The 16,955-nt window shown below is 33.9% G+C and overlaps 2 protein-coding genes across 3 annotated transcripts; both read right to left on the reverse strand.

Moving 5' to 3' along the window:
• Window positions 1–1,240: 1,240 nt before the first annotated feature.
• LOC127879320 (adhesion G protein-coupled receptor L1-like) lies at window positions 1,241–7,816 on the reverse strand. 2 transcript variants are annotated; one of them, XM_052426096.1, is made up of 17 exons: window positions 7,707–7,816; window positions 7,478–7,585; window positions 7,105–7,177; window positions 6,897–6,993; window positions 6,759–6,802; window positions 6,342–6,453; window positions 5,601–5,704; window positions 5,380–5,482; window positions 4,885–5,035; window positions 4,252–4,321; window positions 4,067–4,133; window positions 3,807–3,892; window positions 3,218–3,344; window positions 2,810–2,851; window positions 2,542–2,628; window positions 2,035–2,275; window positions 1,241–1,779 (listed from the first exon to the last, which is right to left on the reverse strand). In XM_052426096.1, the coding sequence occupies exons 1-17, from the start codon at window positions 7,804–7,806 to the stop codon at window positions 1,727–1,729; spliced, it is 1,665 nt and encodes a 554-aa protein (XP_052282056.1). In that variant the 5' UTR covers window positions 7,807–7,816; the 3' UTR covers window positions 1,241–1,726. The 2 variants fall into 2 exon arrangements, 1 of the variants encoding a protein (XP_052282056.1); XR_008049017.1 differs by lacking the exon at window positions 1,241–1,779 and having other exon boundaries at window positions 2,219–2,275; window positions 3,821–3,892.
• Window positions 7,817–8,134: 318 nt separating this feature from the next.
• Window positions 8,135–12,287, reverse strand: LOC127877105 (sushi, von Willebrand factor type A, EGF and pentraxin domain-containing protein 1-like). Its single transcript, XM_052422759.1, has 11 exons — window positions 12,161–12,287; window positions 11,778–11,798; window positions 11,333–11,500; window positions 10,912–11,121; window positions 10,639–10,824; window positions 10,276–10,458; window positions 9,668–9,868; window positions 9,194–9,280; window positions 8,811–8,911; window positions 8,442–8,624; window positions 8,135–8,263 (listed from the first exon to the last, which is right to left on the reverse strand). The coding sequence occupies exons 1-11, from the start codon at window positions 12,234–12,236 to the stop codon at window positions 8,135–8,137; spliced, it is 1,545 nt and encodes a 514-aa protein (XP_052278719.1). The 5' UTR covers window positions 12,237–12,287.
• Window positions 12,288–16,955: the final 4,668 nt, after the last annotated feature.

Consider the following 16,955-nt stretch of genomic DNA (forward strand, 5'->3'; position numbering starts at 1 on the left):
TACTAGTAAGCAAGCCTATGGCGAGCTTACTTACAGTTTGTAAACCAGTTCCCTAAAATCAGCAGTTCCGATCAATTTGTATTTAAATTTCCATAATGCCCCAATAAAAACAAAATGATAAGTGTCTAAGGTATACATTAGGTAAAGGAATAAATTAACAAAGTTTTAGCAAGAAAGCTTTTGTGAATAGCTTACAGGGGGATAAATGCAGCAAAAAGTTAACCAGAACTGATTGAATGAGTTATGTTTTGAAATGTGCATATGGATATAGCGGCTTTATTATTTTCAAATAAACATTTTGCCAATTGAAAACAAATTACATGACAATGTTTTGAAATACTAATTCTGTAACTTGAACGATTTTTAATAATTTTCCAAAGGGTGAACTTTAATTGGCTATTTTTGACAAAAAACTGCATATGCCGTCTGGCCTAACCTGTTATCATACAAAATAAAGTTTACCCTTTATTTTCACATCTTTTCATAATGACACTAAATCCCGAAAGAAATTATTGTGGTCAAAATAATTAACGCTTTTTGCCGGTTAATTCTATACTGGTTGACTGACTGTACGAATTTCCTGGACGAGTTTAATTAAATATGGTATGAAATGAAAACGAGTGTCAGATCTTTTTTATCACATGCTTTTAAATGAGCAAATAAAATAATTATTTACGCAAACATAATGATAAATCCATAATGTTGTTAACATTTCGTGACGTCATTTGACGTTGCAACGTTCAGCAAAATAACAAAGTGAGATTGGTCAATCGAACGAAAACTTAGCCAATAAAAACGCTTAAAAAGTATATAACACATGTGTAAGACAAAAATATTCGTAATTGTTATATTACATGGGAAACAGGGTGTGGCATGTGATAAACAAAATTATTGTAATCACTTCGACATTCGATTTTTTTATTCTTGTTTTTCGTGACATTGGTAAGCATTCGATACAATTGTTTTAAAAAAAGTGTTAATTTAAATCAATATAGATGAATTTAAACGGAGTGAATAACAGAAAACGGAATTACACATCTTTGTTATTGTATTATTATAAGCGCCGGATTAAATTTGCAATCGGGGTAAGCGTGTCTTTTACAATAAATTTTGCCGTTTGATGAATCATGTTCCCGATTTGTGTTTAATCATTTTTTGAGGCAATGGGGGATTCATTTACAGTGCATGTTTTTGTGTAAGAAGGCGGCAACATTTATTCATACTTTAATAAAAAGCAGTATTTATCAATGAACTTTATTATGGTAATGCATTTATATAAGGTTTACGGACTATAATTAAGAAATAATTTATTTGATGTATGTAATACATATTACATTTTAAAAGTCATTTAAACTAATATGGCCGTCTCTGTGTTGTATATTATATAAATATCACAAAGCTGTGAAATGTTGTGTGACGGTAAACAGACAAAGCCGTATCGAACGAGGCGGCATTTCCAGGAAAATATCAAACAAATCTCTTGATTCAATAACAAACAATAATATGAATATTGGCGATCGTATTTTAAACAAAAGTATTTTAATTTTTCAACATAGAATATATATAAACCAACCATCCTTCGACTTTAATAAAATCATTTTCAGTATTGCTTTCATCAGCAGCATTGTGAGTACAGGAAATGGAGACTCCGTGTCTTTATGAGACTGATTAAACGGTATACCCAAATAGTTCCGCATCATGTTTTACTTCAGTAACACTTCAACATCTATAACGCCGTACTATAGAAGAATTTGTCTGCAGGGTTTTCCAGCCCGAGGTCTAAAAAGTGCAATCATATTGCATTAATATATGTTTTATGCTATTTTTTTCTCGATATGGCATTACGTGAATTATTGGAATTCATTTAAATATTCTGCACCGTACATTTAACAAACACACAATTATCGACATAGAAATTTACTGCATTCAATCAATATTGAATATCGCATATTGTGTCGATTTTTAAAACATGAAAACACAATATTACAAATTAATAAATAAATTAATTAATTATTAATTGCATATATATATAACCATGGATATCTGTGTTCGCAGTTTCCTCATCATCGTTTCTTCTGAGCTTGTCGTCATTAGCGTTTTCCTCAGAGTGCTTACTGATACCATCGACTTGCTCTTCTTTGTCAGCCTTTGCAGCAGTTTGTATTGGTTGTTTGATCGATAAGTTCTCGTAACGTGTTTTGGCCGATTCGTCAACTGACGGTATTTCGAATGTGTCGTGAACATTCATGCTTACTTCACTGTTTTCAGTTATAACCTATATCATAATATGATTTATCAGAGAGTGTATTTTAATTATTATATACATACTTAATTGCATAAACAAGAAATGCATTTTAGATATTTGTATAGCAGAGAAAGGTCTTCACCAGAAAATGTGATAATAATAATGAACTGATATTGTGCGGTCTTACCGATCTTACTGCAGTGGTTTGCAGTGCAGTTTAGATATTTGTATAGCAGACAAAGGTCCTCACCAGAAAATGTGATACTAAAAAATGAACTGATATTGTGCGGTCTTACCGATCTTACTGCAGTGGTTCGAGATTTGAGGTAAGTACTAGTGGCGTACGACGACTTTTGTTTCTTCGTTTTATATGCCTTCCAAAGCTACAATAATCAAAGTTTAAATTATTTATTTCTGACGAGCTTGTTTAGTTTGTTCTAAGCAACAAGATTGGTTATACTTATTTATTTTAAAAGAAATAAGCTTCACTATTTGTGTCGGTCATTTAACAGTTACCAAATCAACATACACATGTATTAGTAAATGCAAATTTAAGTCATTTACCGTTTTGTTAAATGCACAATGGAACATGAAAATCACCAAACCCTGAAAGATATTTAAACAAAACTTCATAATATAACAACATTAGATTTAATTGCATAAGCTGAAATTCGCTAACAATTTCAAAATCATTGAAGTTAACGTGTACATATAATTCATATTACAACCTTAAGTGATTTTTGGTTTGAAGTAAGCACCTAAACATTCTAATTTACTTCAATGCTGTACATATTTCGATGCGATTGTGTACACATCATTGCAAATGTAATTAATTTAATGTATATCTATGATATTCACAATGTACATGTGTTAAAAACAAAAAATACAAGATTGTCATTGTTATATCATCATTAATACATACAATTGATGACGAAGATTATCAGTTGTAATTATATTTATCCCATTGAGTACCTGGAGACTGTTGCAGACAGCAAAGACGTATTGTACCCAGGCAAAGCTTTCGTCCAGATAGAAAACTCCCAGAACCCAAGTAAGACCCATCAACGGTAGTAAAGCTAATAGACACCATACTGCTGACCTGCGTGGATAATAACATTTACTTGCGAAACAAAGATACATAAATCACTTAGTTATTAATATTATAAAGTACTCAAACTGTCTTTGCAAACAATGTTTAACGATAATATTTGGTGATGCATTCAATTTTATAATCCTATAATTATGCAAATCTTATCAATTATACTCCACTTTGCTAAGAATACGTTAATTATGTTTGTTATTCTTTTTTTACTTTTATATTTTTTGCCGAGAATTTGTATTTCATGACATTGACAAACAAATATTAATTTATTTAATATTCACTGTAAACATATCTGTACAGTTATTACGTCTTCAAGTTGCAAGGGAATTGACTACGGTGTGTGTTTTCATATCTACATAACTGAACCTTAGTGAAGTGATTATTATATTATGCGGGGGTTGAACACAATGCAAAGTGCAAAATATATTATTGTGAACATTTCAATACATGATCAATTACTTTGATCTTTCTACCGTTGACTTCTTTGCCATGGTGTACGATCCTAGTATTGTCCGTATCACAATCACTAGGATGATGAAGTTGACCTGCGGAACAAGACTAACATAAAGTGAAATGACCGAGAATTCAAATGATAATTACGATAATAATTCATTAATTTATTAAAATAAAAATAGTTTAGCGGATCTAGTTGTTTATAATGCTAAACATATGATGCTGATTAAGTAATACACCAAACTATGAGTATTGAAATTACGTACCAAAACGACTAGCAGTGCAGGTCCAACAAACGCCCAAATGACACCTCCCTTAATTGTCAACCAGCATCTAAAATGTTGAAGTTAAGACATGCACATATCAGCATATTTGCTTTTCAGTGTAATGATAACATTCCGAACACAAAATACCCGTATCAATAATAAAAAACAATGTTTTGGTCACTTACGATATTTCATTTCCATATCCCTTTGTCTTGGTGACACCGAGCGTTATCCCAACGATCACAGCAGGCACAACTGAACGTTAACAATATACACCAACAATAAATTGCACATCTATCAGCCTGACAAGTTAAACGGTACACACATCTGACTTTAACAGACTTAATGATCAAGAAATAAGTTTCTTAAGTCATGTTTAATAGTCTGAATTGTTCTTAAACCCCACACAATTAAAAATATAACGTGAATAAACCAGAGCACCGCATAACGGGTGCCACGCTCGGCTGCGAGTGCATTTTTGAATAAGTGAAAGCTTGACATAACATTTTTTAAGGGTCACAGTGACCTTGACTTTGACCTAGTGACCCAAACATGGATGCGGCATGAAGAACTTATCAAGATGCAACTACATATGAAGTTTCAAAGTTGTGGGTTCAAGCACTTTGATTTTAGAGCCAATGTTCAACACATTCAAAGAACGTTAAGGTTTTACCGGACGGCGGACGAGACGACGGACACGACACGACACGACACGACGAGCTGGCTATGACAATACCTCGGGTTTTCTCCAAAAACAGCCGAGCTAAAAATGGAAGATCTATACCAAGTATACTGCCCTGAAATCGAGCAATAATTACCCCATGCAGCTGTCAGCATCCATTTCAGTTTTGATTGTGTTTTAAAGACAATTAGTATTGACACGGCGACGTCAATACCTTCAACCAACATAAGGGAAAAAACTACCAGGTAAATATAGTGCAACAAAGACGCCAACGTAGTACATACGATCTGAAATTGGACAATGTTCATCATTAAACAGGATACATTAAAAATATTGTTTACATCAAGTATTTCTTTATTGAACGCACGTGATGGATTGCCTGTACAAAGGTGCTCATCGAAATACACCACAGCATTAATAAAAAACATCAACAGTGCATAAAAATTCATAAAAAAAATGATTGATAACTGATGGTGCATTTATGAAAACATTATTAATTCAGATTCAAGGGTCGATTGGTTCGTAAGGTCGTCACTGCATAGCATACTATGTCCTTTCTTTTAAACAATTATCATTATTTATGTTGACAAAACATTTACTGTATTAAGTTGTACTATATATTCATTCTTGCCTTGTTTTCCGTTCTGTCAATGCCACCAATAAACATAACGTAAGCAATTATGAGGGCCACGGACAGGTTCAACAAGACAACAACACGTCGTTTGCTTACAAACCTGAAACAAGTATTCCATATTGAAGAACTTTAAATACTCTTATATCAAAATATACGATTGCTTGTCAAATTTAAAGTAGTACATACATTCATAGAGATAATGTAAAAATGGAACGCACTTCCAAAGCACTATATGGAAAGTAATTGTCAACGTCAAGCCGGCCAATGATATCGAACAACCAACTATGGAAATGATGTCGAGGTCTTTAGAATTCGCACTGCTCTGAAAAAATAATAACATCTTTACAGTGATTTCATTACATAATATATAAACAGTGTATTTACAGACAGAAAGACAGACAGACACAGACAGACAGACAGGCAGATAGTTATACATAGAGAAAGACATACATACAGAGACGGACGGACAGACAGACTTAAAGACATACTAACAGACATACTGACAGACAGACAGTCAGACAAACAGTCAGACAAACAGAAAGGCATACCGACAGAGGGAAAGACAGCGAGATATACGACGTACGTATTTACATTCGGGATCAAATTTGTATAACCGATATTACACTTATCAATGCTTGTTTTTACACACTTTGAGATTGTAAAACAATATATATTATAATTTTAAAACATATGTACATAGAAAGGATATATCCCTAATTCTCCATAAACGACAATACACGTTTTATTTTGATCTGTAGAAAACCTGTTAATGCTTTAATGTTGAATCTGTAGCATCATTATCATCTTATTTCGTACATATTATATTCATACAGCTTCATTTAATATAAAACTAACAAACAGTAAAAACAAATATGGTCAAAAGGTAGACAGTGGCAGGGTACTACACGACCAAGCGAAATAAGAATAGGTTGTGATATACTATCACGTCGAAATAATACCTGAATAAATGGGCTCATAAGAATTGCAAAGTTCGTCAGGTGCGTGCAACGACATGTTGCGCTTAAATGATTGGAGGACATGACACGACATCCGGTGGTGTCCCAGGAAAATCTAGTAGGTGTTTAGGAAATGGAGTATATGTATCAATAGTTGAATACCACATTCAGTTATTGGTTCATTTCGAACATTATATAGAGTTTGGATGCAAAACAATATTAATATTTTATAAATATATATAACACATGGCCTGACCAGATTCAAACGTAATACGATGGTTATTCCGACAGTTAATATCATCAAATATTCACACACAAATACAACGTTTAATAAAAACCATTGAAATGAGCATGACAATACAATATGATATGTTAAATGGTGATTTGTCTTTCAGTTTGACAGTCAACCTCAATACATACATTGAAGCATTCCAAAAACTGCAAATTGGAGCTGAGTTAAGGTTCTGGAATAAAACCGGAAACATCTTGTGCAATTATCAAACACAAATACACACATATAAAACACACAGAAAACTAAATGAGACTCCATAAAAGTACCTGAGCGTATTCCATTGTTATATCAATAACAAAGTTTGTGGTGTTCTCCCACTTATCCAACGTCACTGTCACAACTTCTGAATTTATAGTGGAATTACTGGAATATAATTAATAACATTCTATGTACTTTGCACATTTAAAGTACTTATTTCAAATATCAAGATAGATGCTTATTCTATGGTTACAGATAATTAGTAAGAGTACATACCTGACATTTTTTAACTTTGATGAAATGATTCCTGACAGATTTCTGTACACTACTGCTGCGATTGTTTTTGATCCTAAAAAGTATTTAATGACGTAAGTGTGTGACTTTAAATACAGTCAAGTAACGAAATTTCAAATATAGCATACAGATGCACATAATTAAAGTCCATTTGCTAAAAAGTAGCTCAAATTCTCATTTACACAGGAGATGGAGAAGCAGCAATAAAAGAAACACATCGCAAAAGTATCGCTATTATTAACACTGCTATACAGACTACGTAACATAAACATTAGTGATTATTTCGACAACAATATATTGTAAAACTGTATCAAAACAAAGGAACATATTGAACACATACAAAATGTTCTCGTACCTGTTACTGAAGCCTTCGGCAGAATAACTGAACTTTTAATGCGTAGGGGCGGTTTATCTGGGAATTTTAACTCATCGGATGTTGTGTTAACCATACTTACATGAACAACTGAAATATGGTAAGAAGCTGGGAACAAATATAACACCCCATATCGTTTCTATATATACACAAATACATTAACAAAAAATAAAGAAAAATACACTACGTTCAAAGATAACAACGTGGTTACCCATATTGTCCGATGATATAGTTTTACTGCTCTCGGAATTGTTTCCGAGTGTATTCTTTAAAACGTCTGTGTATTTGTCAACCACATTTAGAACTTTCATCGCACCGGGCTTAGCCGCACTCTGCAAATGTTAAATGTAAGTATGTGTTGATTTTAACATAATTAAATATAAATATTTAGGTAATTAATGACATGAATGACGTATGACCTTTGTTTTGTGTGTTTTTCTTTTTATTTTAATAAATGTATGATGTAAACTTAGAAAACAGACAATGTATGTTGCCCTGGCTCTGGTGGTGTTGTTTTGGATAGGATAGACTATAAGGATGTGCTTATTTCAAAATGGAAAAAAAATACTTTTAGCCTCATCTTAAATTTATTATAATACATGTATAAGCCACTGCCGTATGCCGTGCAGTTGACTTTATTTATAATAATGACTTTATCATATTGTCTACGGATCTTACCGATCCATCCGTCGACCCGTCGTTTTCCCCTGATTGCCATGATTCGGCGTTGGCAGTGTCCAGTAAGTTACTTGTTGTGTTAAAGAACGTCTATTGAAAAAGGAACACCATACTTTAAGTGAATTTGTATTGCCGCAGATTCAAGCAGAATTACTTGTATTTTAAGATATACCGGCTACAATTATTTCGCAAAAACCGAGTATCTAATTAGTTGAACAATCATAAACCGTTTCACTAACAATCATCAGTTAACGATTGATATTTGTACCTCTGCTTGCTCGTCCGTAACCTCGATTTTGTTGCTGACGCTTGCTATGGTATCAAGGATGCTAGTAATTGCGTTCAAGTCGCCGATATAGGATGATCCTTTGTCAGGTTTTGTAACATTTATTAGCTGATCTAGAATGTTTGTGATGTTCTCAGCTGAGGGGGTTTCTTTGATACTCTCCACCTTTAAGTGATGGCAAATGGTGTGTACGAAATTAAAATTAATTTTGATAGCATAAATAACATAAGACTTTGAATACATGAAGTTATTTTCTAAGTCTGTTCAAACTTACCATTAGGTTAAGTACATTTCATATAAACGTAAAGTCATCGTTCAATGCCATCATTAATAAAAATAGTGTATACTCACCGCGGACATCAATTCAGCAACGCGTTCTGATACGCAGTTGTAGAATGGGTTGAGCCAGAGTCCTTCCTCGCTACATTGCCGACTAACCTTCCCAGAGTAGCCTTCAAACATGTTTTACATTTTGACGAAATTAATATTGCAAAACGCAGAATGTGTCCACTTTATTAAATGAACATGAATTAAATTGTTCTCAAATATTCTCCATGTATCGCAACACAATATTGCAGCAACAAACTAAATGTCAAACGCTTTATATATTTCCGTAACATGGGTTCATATTTTAGTACAATGTTTTGAGTTCTTTTTCTTGTACTATTAACTGAAAGAAATGTGTGAGTTGTGCATTATTTCATATAGGTAAGACAATAGATACAATACATTACCATTTGGACATTTTTCCTCAACAATTGTCCCTGCTTGAGTTTCATTCCAGGTTATGTCCTTCGTACAGTTTCGAAAAGTCTTTTCCACTTGAAACAAGTATACGGAATTTCTTTCATTTTCTTGGATACAATTGTACACAAAGTATGTGCTTAAGTCATCGGTAGTAATTATTTCAGTAGCATAAAGATACCGATAAACAAACGATAGAAGTCAAACTATTGCATGTTAAAAAACACACAAAGTAGGCCTTCAGGCAAAGTCATTTACTTGAAGCAAGCATCCTTTTCGCTTGTTATAAAGCAGTGATTTTTCAGAAGTGTTTATTCAAAAGAAGCGCCGTGCACTCGTCCACACAATTGTTAGGATATATTTGATTGTTTTAATGTTGTCAACTCAGAAATATAAAAGAAATTTGCTCCACAATTCTAAAACATTTCATTCGGACCTACCGACCGAAATTCTTATTACATTACCAGTTGGAACACAGACTGTATATGAAGGTAAACTCCATGTGCCATTCTCGGTACAAATAGCTGATTCCGATACTATATTGGTCTTGTTGACAACGTGGTATCCCTGGTTGCATGTCATTATAGCTTTAGAACCGAAACTCGTCGCGTTTTTGTAAATAATTGTCTGATGCTTCGGCAAACTACTATACCACTCTCTACAATCTGCAAGCATAAACGTTTGTTATTTAAATTTGACAATTGACCAACGAAAGACTAAAATGATCAATGAAAACAAGTGATAACACCCTTATTAGTAAAAATACTTTTTGTCGATTATTGTTCGAAACGGTATGTTTAAGGATGTAAAGACATCCCTTGATAGTAATAAAGTAAACTATTTGCGAGACCAGAAACGGGTCATGTCCCTATTCGTTTTACTTTCTTTATGGCATAATTGATGTGAAGCAAGTTTATATCTTTTGTTTATGAGAAAAACGTCTACAGAGCCTTTTCGGTAATTCGTTGTTCAAAGAGATGAATACGTTTATTAACATACATAATTATATAACATGTACAATTATACATCAGATAAGTGTATCATAGAAATAGCAACCAGCTACGTTGCTTACCAACAAGTAGACAGCTGTACGAATCTTGATTCCAACTTCCTTTTTCGGTGCAATTGAGGATATTAAAACTACTGTTGAGAAAGTAACCACGATTGCATGTTACTTCTGCTTGCGACGGGAATGTTGTCAAGTTATTAAGTAGCTTCACATTTCCGTTTGCTAAGGATGGCGGCAATCCGCAATCTGAAAAATAATAAATAGATTAGTACGTTTTCTGTTAACTTGCACCATTTTGTATTTATCCTGCAAACACAAGTACAATATAGTGTACATGTTTTAATCATGTTTCAACACATAAATCAAATAATAAAGGTATATCATATTTTCTGATTATATTGATCAAGTATATATTATGTTGCTCACCGACAGGAAGACATCTGTGCGAATCATCCAGACTCCAATGCCCGTCATCAGTACAATCGATGGTACTAGAACTACCGTTGAGAAAGTAGCCGTGTTTGCATGTAACGTCTGCTTGCGACTGGAAATGTGTCGTATTGTTCATAAGCTTCATCATTCCGTTATCTAATGCTGGTGGTAAACCGCAGTCTGGAAATAACAAATGGGACATTTACATCAAATGTATTCTGGAAAACGTGTTCAATCAAGGTAAATGTGTTTAAGTCGAGTTTTCACCTATAGGAACACAGTGCGAGTATGTGTATGGACTCCAGGTTCCATTCGATGTACACACAGCCATCTCAGTGTGGTTGCTGGAGTCATTAAAGACATGGTAACCTGCATCACATGTCATTAGGGCTGTATCTCCAATAAATGTCGTGTGGTTGGGGTATGTAATCATCTGATTCACTGGAAGATCGGTTAATCCAGCCCACTGCTTACATACTGAAAGTCAATCAAACGAATATGGCATAGATTACTACAAATATGAATGCATATTGAACATATCTAATGTACTGACCAAACTCCATCGATAGTATTACTTTAACATAAAATTGCATTACAATACTATTTTCATACCATCACACTTATTTCTAATAATATCTGAACATTGTTTTTAATTTGTTCAAATATTTACATACTTGTATCCACATACCTAAGGTACACTCAGCGACTGACCATCTTCCGTTGCTCTGACATTGAGTAAAAATTTTGTTGCTGTGTAAGTAGCCAGGATCACATTTTATCTCGATTGTGGACGGGTTAAGTGTAGAAAAATATGTACCCAAATGCCCTCTTGAAATTTGAGGCGGTGGTCCACAGTCTGCCAGTTTATAAAAACATCACGACAGATTTTGAACAGGGGTCATTTCATAGCAAAAACGTCTAAATAGTAATTATGTTAAACATGCTTAGCGATATATTACTCGTTTTAGTTTTATAGTGTGTATTTAGTATTAACAATAGTGTTAAAACGTTGGCATCTTTGTTTGGTTTGTATCCGATGACAAGTGATAAGGTAATGTAAAAAGTATTATTTAAAATGCCACGCAGTAATGCAAGCTAAACTTTCATGGTTATATATTCAAAAGTGTACATACCCACTGGAATACATTCAGAATCTGAAAAAGCCATTAACGTTCTGCTTTATGTTCAATGTTATCGTAGGTTCATTTAAATAAATTGTGCATGATACGTACGCTAAGTACATTGCTTACCTACATGCATCTATGCATTATCAATCAAGTAACATGTCCGACGCTCGTTTCTAAAAGATTGTATGATTTGCTTTATATTGCTGTACAAATTATGTTCCTGGTTTGAAATCGCACCGTACAAAGAAAAAATTAGGGTTTCAACTTTCTGCTCCACAGTGCCTTTTTCACATACATGAGAGCGCGTTCGGGGCAATTAGTTCTTAAGAACAAGAAAAATGTTTATAATTGTTTGAATTTCAATAATGAGGATAACGGTTGATACTTACTATTCAATACAGCTTTATACAGCGCATAAAAGCCTTTATTCACAACTGAGCCGTCGGTATACCAAACAGCCGTCATCCTATTTCCAGAAGATAACACATGCTGTCTTCCATTTGAAAATAAGCTGTTGAACCTAGAAATCACAACGTGAGCAATAAAGTTGGTTATAAATGCTTATTTTTATTCAATATTTACTCATGGATACTTTTAGAATACTATTGAAACATTGCGAGTTGTGTTCGAAGACATGCGCTCAGAGAGGTTGTTGTTGTCTTTGCTATAGAAGCTTTCTGTAAACGATACTATATAGTATTTTAGCAAATTTTAAATCGTTACATCTAAATGAATAATATGTACTAAGATAAAACGGTGTTTAACTTTATATACGAGTAAAGTATATTTAAAAAAAAAAAATAAGGAAAGCAGTAGAATAATATAAGTGACCTGATTTAAAGTATCGTTAATTTTATGTCGTCAAACTTTCAACAACGTCAAACTTCGAACCGATCCGTTGTTAGATTCATATCGCTGAATGAAATTCGTACCTTTTGATACAATCAATTTCCAAATAAAATTATCGCATTCGAAACGAATGTTAAATCAAAGTACTGGCAGTACTGGTGTGACGATGCTTTTGAAGAGGATGGATATAAAACATCAATTTAAGTTTATCTATATCACCACAATTGTGTATGTTGATACGAACATTTGGGTACGATAAAACATTTGGGCACGAAAATTTTGGGTACGAAAAAAAATTTGGTACGAAAAAAATGTGCGTACGAAACATTTTTGGTACGAAAAAAAGTTTAGGGGTACGGAGAAGTAGTACCCGTGGGTAACTTGACCCATTGAGCGAAACTGGGAGGCGGGTCACATTTTTGTTCATTAAGTGTGGCAATACATTCATGATGATTCTCAAAAGTAGGTATGAGCACATAGCCGGACCATGTGAGCTCAATCGTATGGGCACTTGACTATCCGAGTTCGCCCACGAACATATTGATAACTTAACTAATAGCGAAATGGCCTTATACATGTATATGCTGAAATCTAACAATCGAACGAAATATCAAACATGGTATGTACACTTAGGTGGTTGTGTAATTTCTGTTAGAATATCGTATTCAATATGTATATTTTAAATGATTGTGTCCGCACTTGAGTTTGTTGCCTAGTTTGAGTCTATACGCGCCTAGGCTTCACCCAGTGTGTGTATTTGTGTTTTTCCAAGGTAATGAGTTACCTCTGCGCTGAGGCTGCATAATGTTGGGACCCGGAGTGTGTCCAGCACTCCTACCTAATAAGATTAGATTGACGACAGTTGGGACGAATTTTGAATGATAGCTGCAATTTCCAGCTATTTGTTTTGTACTGAAATACTTGTTAATTTTTTATATGGTCAAATGCTGCGGGGGGGGGGGGGGGTGAGATTTTCCGGAAAAAAACAACTGTCAGGAATGGTGACCACAAAACATACAAAATATAACATTGCGCCGGGAGCGGGAATCGAACCGGTGTCGTAAAGGTGAAAAAGCGAACGTCCTTACCACTTCGCTAGCGGGACGGACAATCACGCAAAGTAATGTTGTTTGATCTATATATATCATAGCAGTGCAGCGTTTACAATTTGCAGGTTCGAAATCGTTCGCATTCTTTAGTTTTGTGATCACGTAAAAAGTTAATTTTACATGTTTTTATTCGCAATTTATTTACTCAATCGAGAACAAATATCAAACAAAATAGAGAAAATATATAGTTGTTTCATTGGTCCATAAAAATAAAATGGATGTAAAATTACTAATTTGAAATTAACGTTCTGATACACTTATTGAATCTGTTTCCCCAGGATATGCTGTTTTATTAATATTTACCTTTATCAACACGAACGACAACTCTGCTAGGAGAATGTTATCAATGAAAATCAACCTACGCAGTGGCGAATGCCAAGGGAAGTAACTGAAAAATCGAGTTATCTCAATCGGACTGGCTCGGTATTTTACATAGGTCGCCATTGTTAAGAATTGTTTTACTGGTTATCAAACCTTGGACGCTGATGTTCCAGCATCGTCAAAAAACAGCATATGCGAGTGTGTGAAAAGCCCATTGTCGGCAATGTGTGTGTCAGCAATCATGGCAGCCTATGGATGCTATAGACATAATATAACCCACATATTCGTGTTTCGAATGATTTGCAGATAGTGTTGATAGACAGATTGTCTTATTGAAGACTTTTAACGCTTCATCCAGATCACTGCCTTTGAGCAATGTGTGACTATATTAAAGTAGGGCTCTGAAACATCTCAGAAGCATTTTTTTCACCTAGGTATTGCCGTCTTAATTTGCAAATTGCTACATTAATACAATGATGATGCTGCCAATGAATAGAAATATATCCAGATGTTGTTCTTTTTTTTAATGTTATCTCTTATGCATATTTCACTGTCCATAACGTATACTGTTGGCTTTGTGTACATGTAAACGTATATATTTTTATGCGTGCATGCGCGCGTGCGTGCGTGCGTGCGTATTTTTATCTCGTGTATGTGTATATACTCGATTGTATTTGGTTGTTTATAATCTGTATTATATGTTGTGCTCTTCATGAATGGAGGAAAAAACAAATATTCTAAATAATATTAATCAGCGCCGGTTAACAACGATCGGCGGGCTGTTTTCAATATCTGCATATGCCTTTAGGATTTCATTGTAAATTACCGGTACCTCACCTGACCCGATTTTAAACTGACATAGGTTTGATTGTTCTGTTTTCAATTAAAGATGCAGTATCTACAGACCTTTATAAAGGTGTTGTGATTTAAATGGTTTAAACTAAAGTTGATGAAAGTTTGAAGTCCATATCGATCGTACTTACACTATCAGGAATTATCGACCAAGAGTCAATGTCTATCATCACCACCGGAAATAGATTACCAGCGAAGCGAAAGTAAACAAATTAACCATGGGAGCAGTCAGTATTTACCTAAAATATCTAATAAAATAACTCGCTCCTGGATAACCAGTGCGTGTTTGGCATCTTACAGAAAGATTGATATGTTTAAAAATGTGTATCTATCTTGCAATTTGTATTGACGAAGCGTTATTTACACAAATTTATGACTGCTTGGTATCGGGTTGAAATTTGAACTTCTCAAAGAAACAGCTTTTCTTTCATGATTACATGGTTTGCCATCGGGTATGGAGTTGATTTCCTATTTTTATAGGCAATATATACATGTACCATATTAACGCTATTTCTTGTCTTGGTTTGATTATTGTTCGTGGAAATCTATTAAATTAAAATAACTGTAGTGTACGGCGAATAGTTGTTTATGGCAAAAGTCGTGTACGATGAATAGTTGCAGCGTATTGGCAAAAGTTGTCGCACATTAAAATAATTTTAAGAAAATATTTTTTCAATGTACATATATATTCTAAAAATCGGACTTTTGCCCTTTTTAATGATGTATACATTTTAATTTTAAACTTTGTTTTTGCCCCCCCCCCCCCCCCCGAATTAATACGCAAACACAGCACATATGCTGAAATTAAAACAATGGCGACGCCATGTGCGTTTGCGGTTGAACGCTACAACGCTGTGAACAGAAAGTCAGCCGAGTTCAAATAATTACACGAGTTGTATATCAAATCCTGATTGAAATCAACTTGTAAGTAAATATTTTATCGATTCATCTTGATTTTAAAACATAACTACGATGAAATACACTAGAATCGTATTAAACTAAAATACGGACTGAACAATGGTCGATCGATTCATCATACCACCGCATTGATATCTGCCTGATATAGAGAATAACATGTTACTATCAGATCTTTTTGTAATATATCAGGCAAGGCTTAGAATAATATAACGGCGCGGCTTGCCGAGCTGTTATTTTATTCGCGTAGAGCCTGATATATTACAAAATAATCAGGTAGTAACCTGTTTTCTTCTGTTTTTCATACATCTACGTCCCCGATATTTAAGAAATAATAATAACAATCGCTATAAAGCTGCATTTTTAGCGGGAAAGAATATGAATTTTATCGTTTGACGTGTTAATAATGAAGTCATGAGCACGCGCGCTTAATATTTGCAAAAAAATAATGTTTTTTGCTGCCTGTGTTGCATTTTGTGTTTAACAAATATCACATCTTGGTATCAAATAGTTTGGCCTGTTGAATCTGATTCGATTTCACTAAAGATGATTACTTTATAGTTTATTCCGAGTAATATAACCATCCTCCACACATGACTGATATAAGATGACCATGATATAAAAAATACATCAGGCAACGTAATATCAGGCAGTTATCAATGCGGTGGTATGATAAAAAGTTGCCTGATATTCTTTTTGTAACTGCAGCTTTTTAGCGATTTTTTCATTATTTCTTTAAAATTGGGGACGTAGAGGTATGATAACCAAAAAACAGGTTAGATCTTTTTGTAATATATTGTAATATATCAGGCTCGGCCTTGCCTGATATATAACAAAAAGATCAGGCAGTAACCTGTTATTCTCTCTGTAGCAGGTGCCCGTAATACAAAATATTTTTTTATAATATCAACAATGCATCAGACGTATTCTTTGGCCATAAACGGTCTAATCGTAAAGAATATAATTGTATTTATTTGTTTTATACCAAGATGGTCACGTATTTGCGAAATTTATATTTATTTTCCCTTACAAACTCAAAACAATTTGCCGTACACAATTTAATTTTATTTTGCTATACGCCTTTCACGTCAGGCTCTATTCGCCGTACACAACGAAGTTTATATTTTAGCCAAACATT

Source organism: Dreissena polymorpha, chromosome 4, assembly GCF_020536995.1.
Source record: "Dreissena polymorpha isolate Duluth1 chromosome 4, UMN_Dpol_1.0, whole genome shotgun sequence".
NCBI lineage: Eukaryota > Metazoa > Mollusca > Bivalvia > Myida > Dreissenidae > Dreissena > Dreissena polymorpha.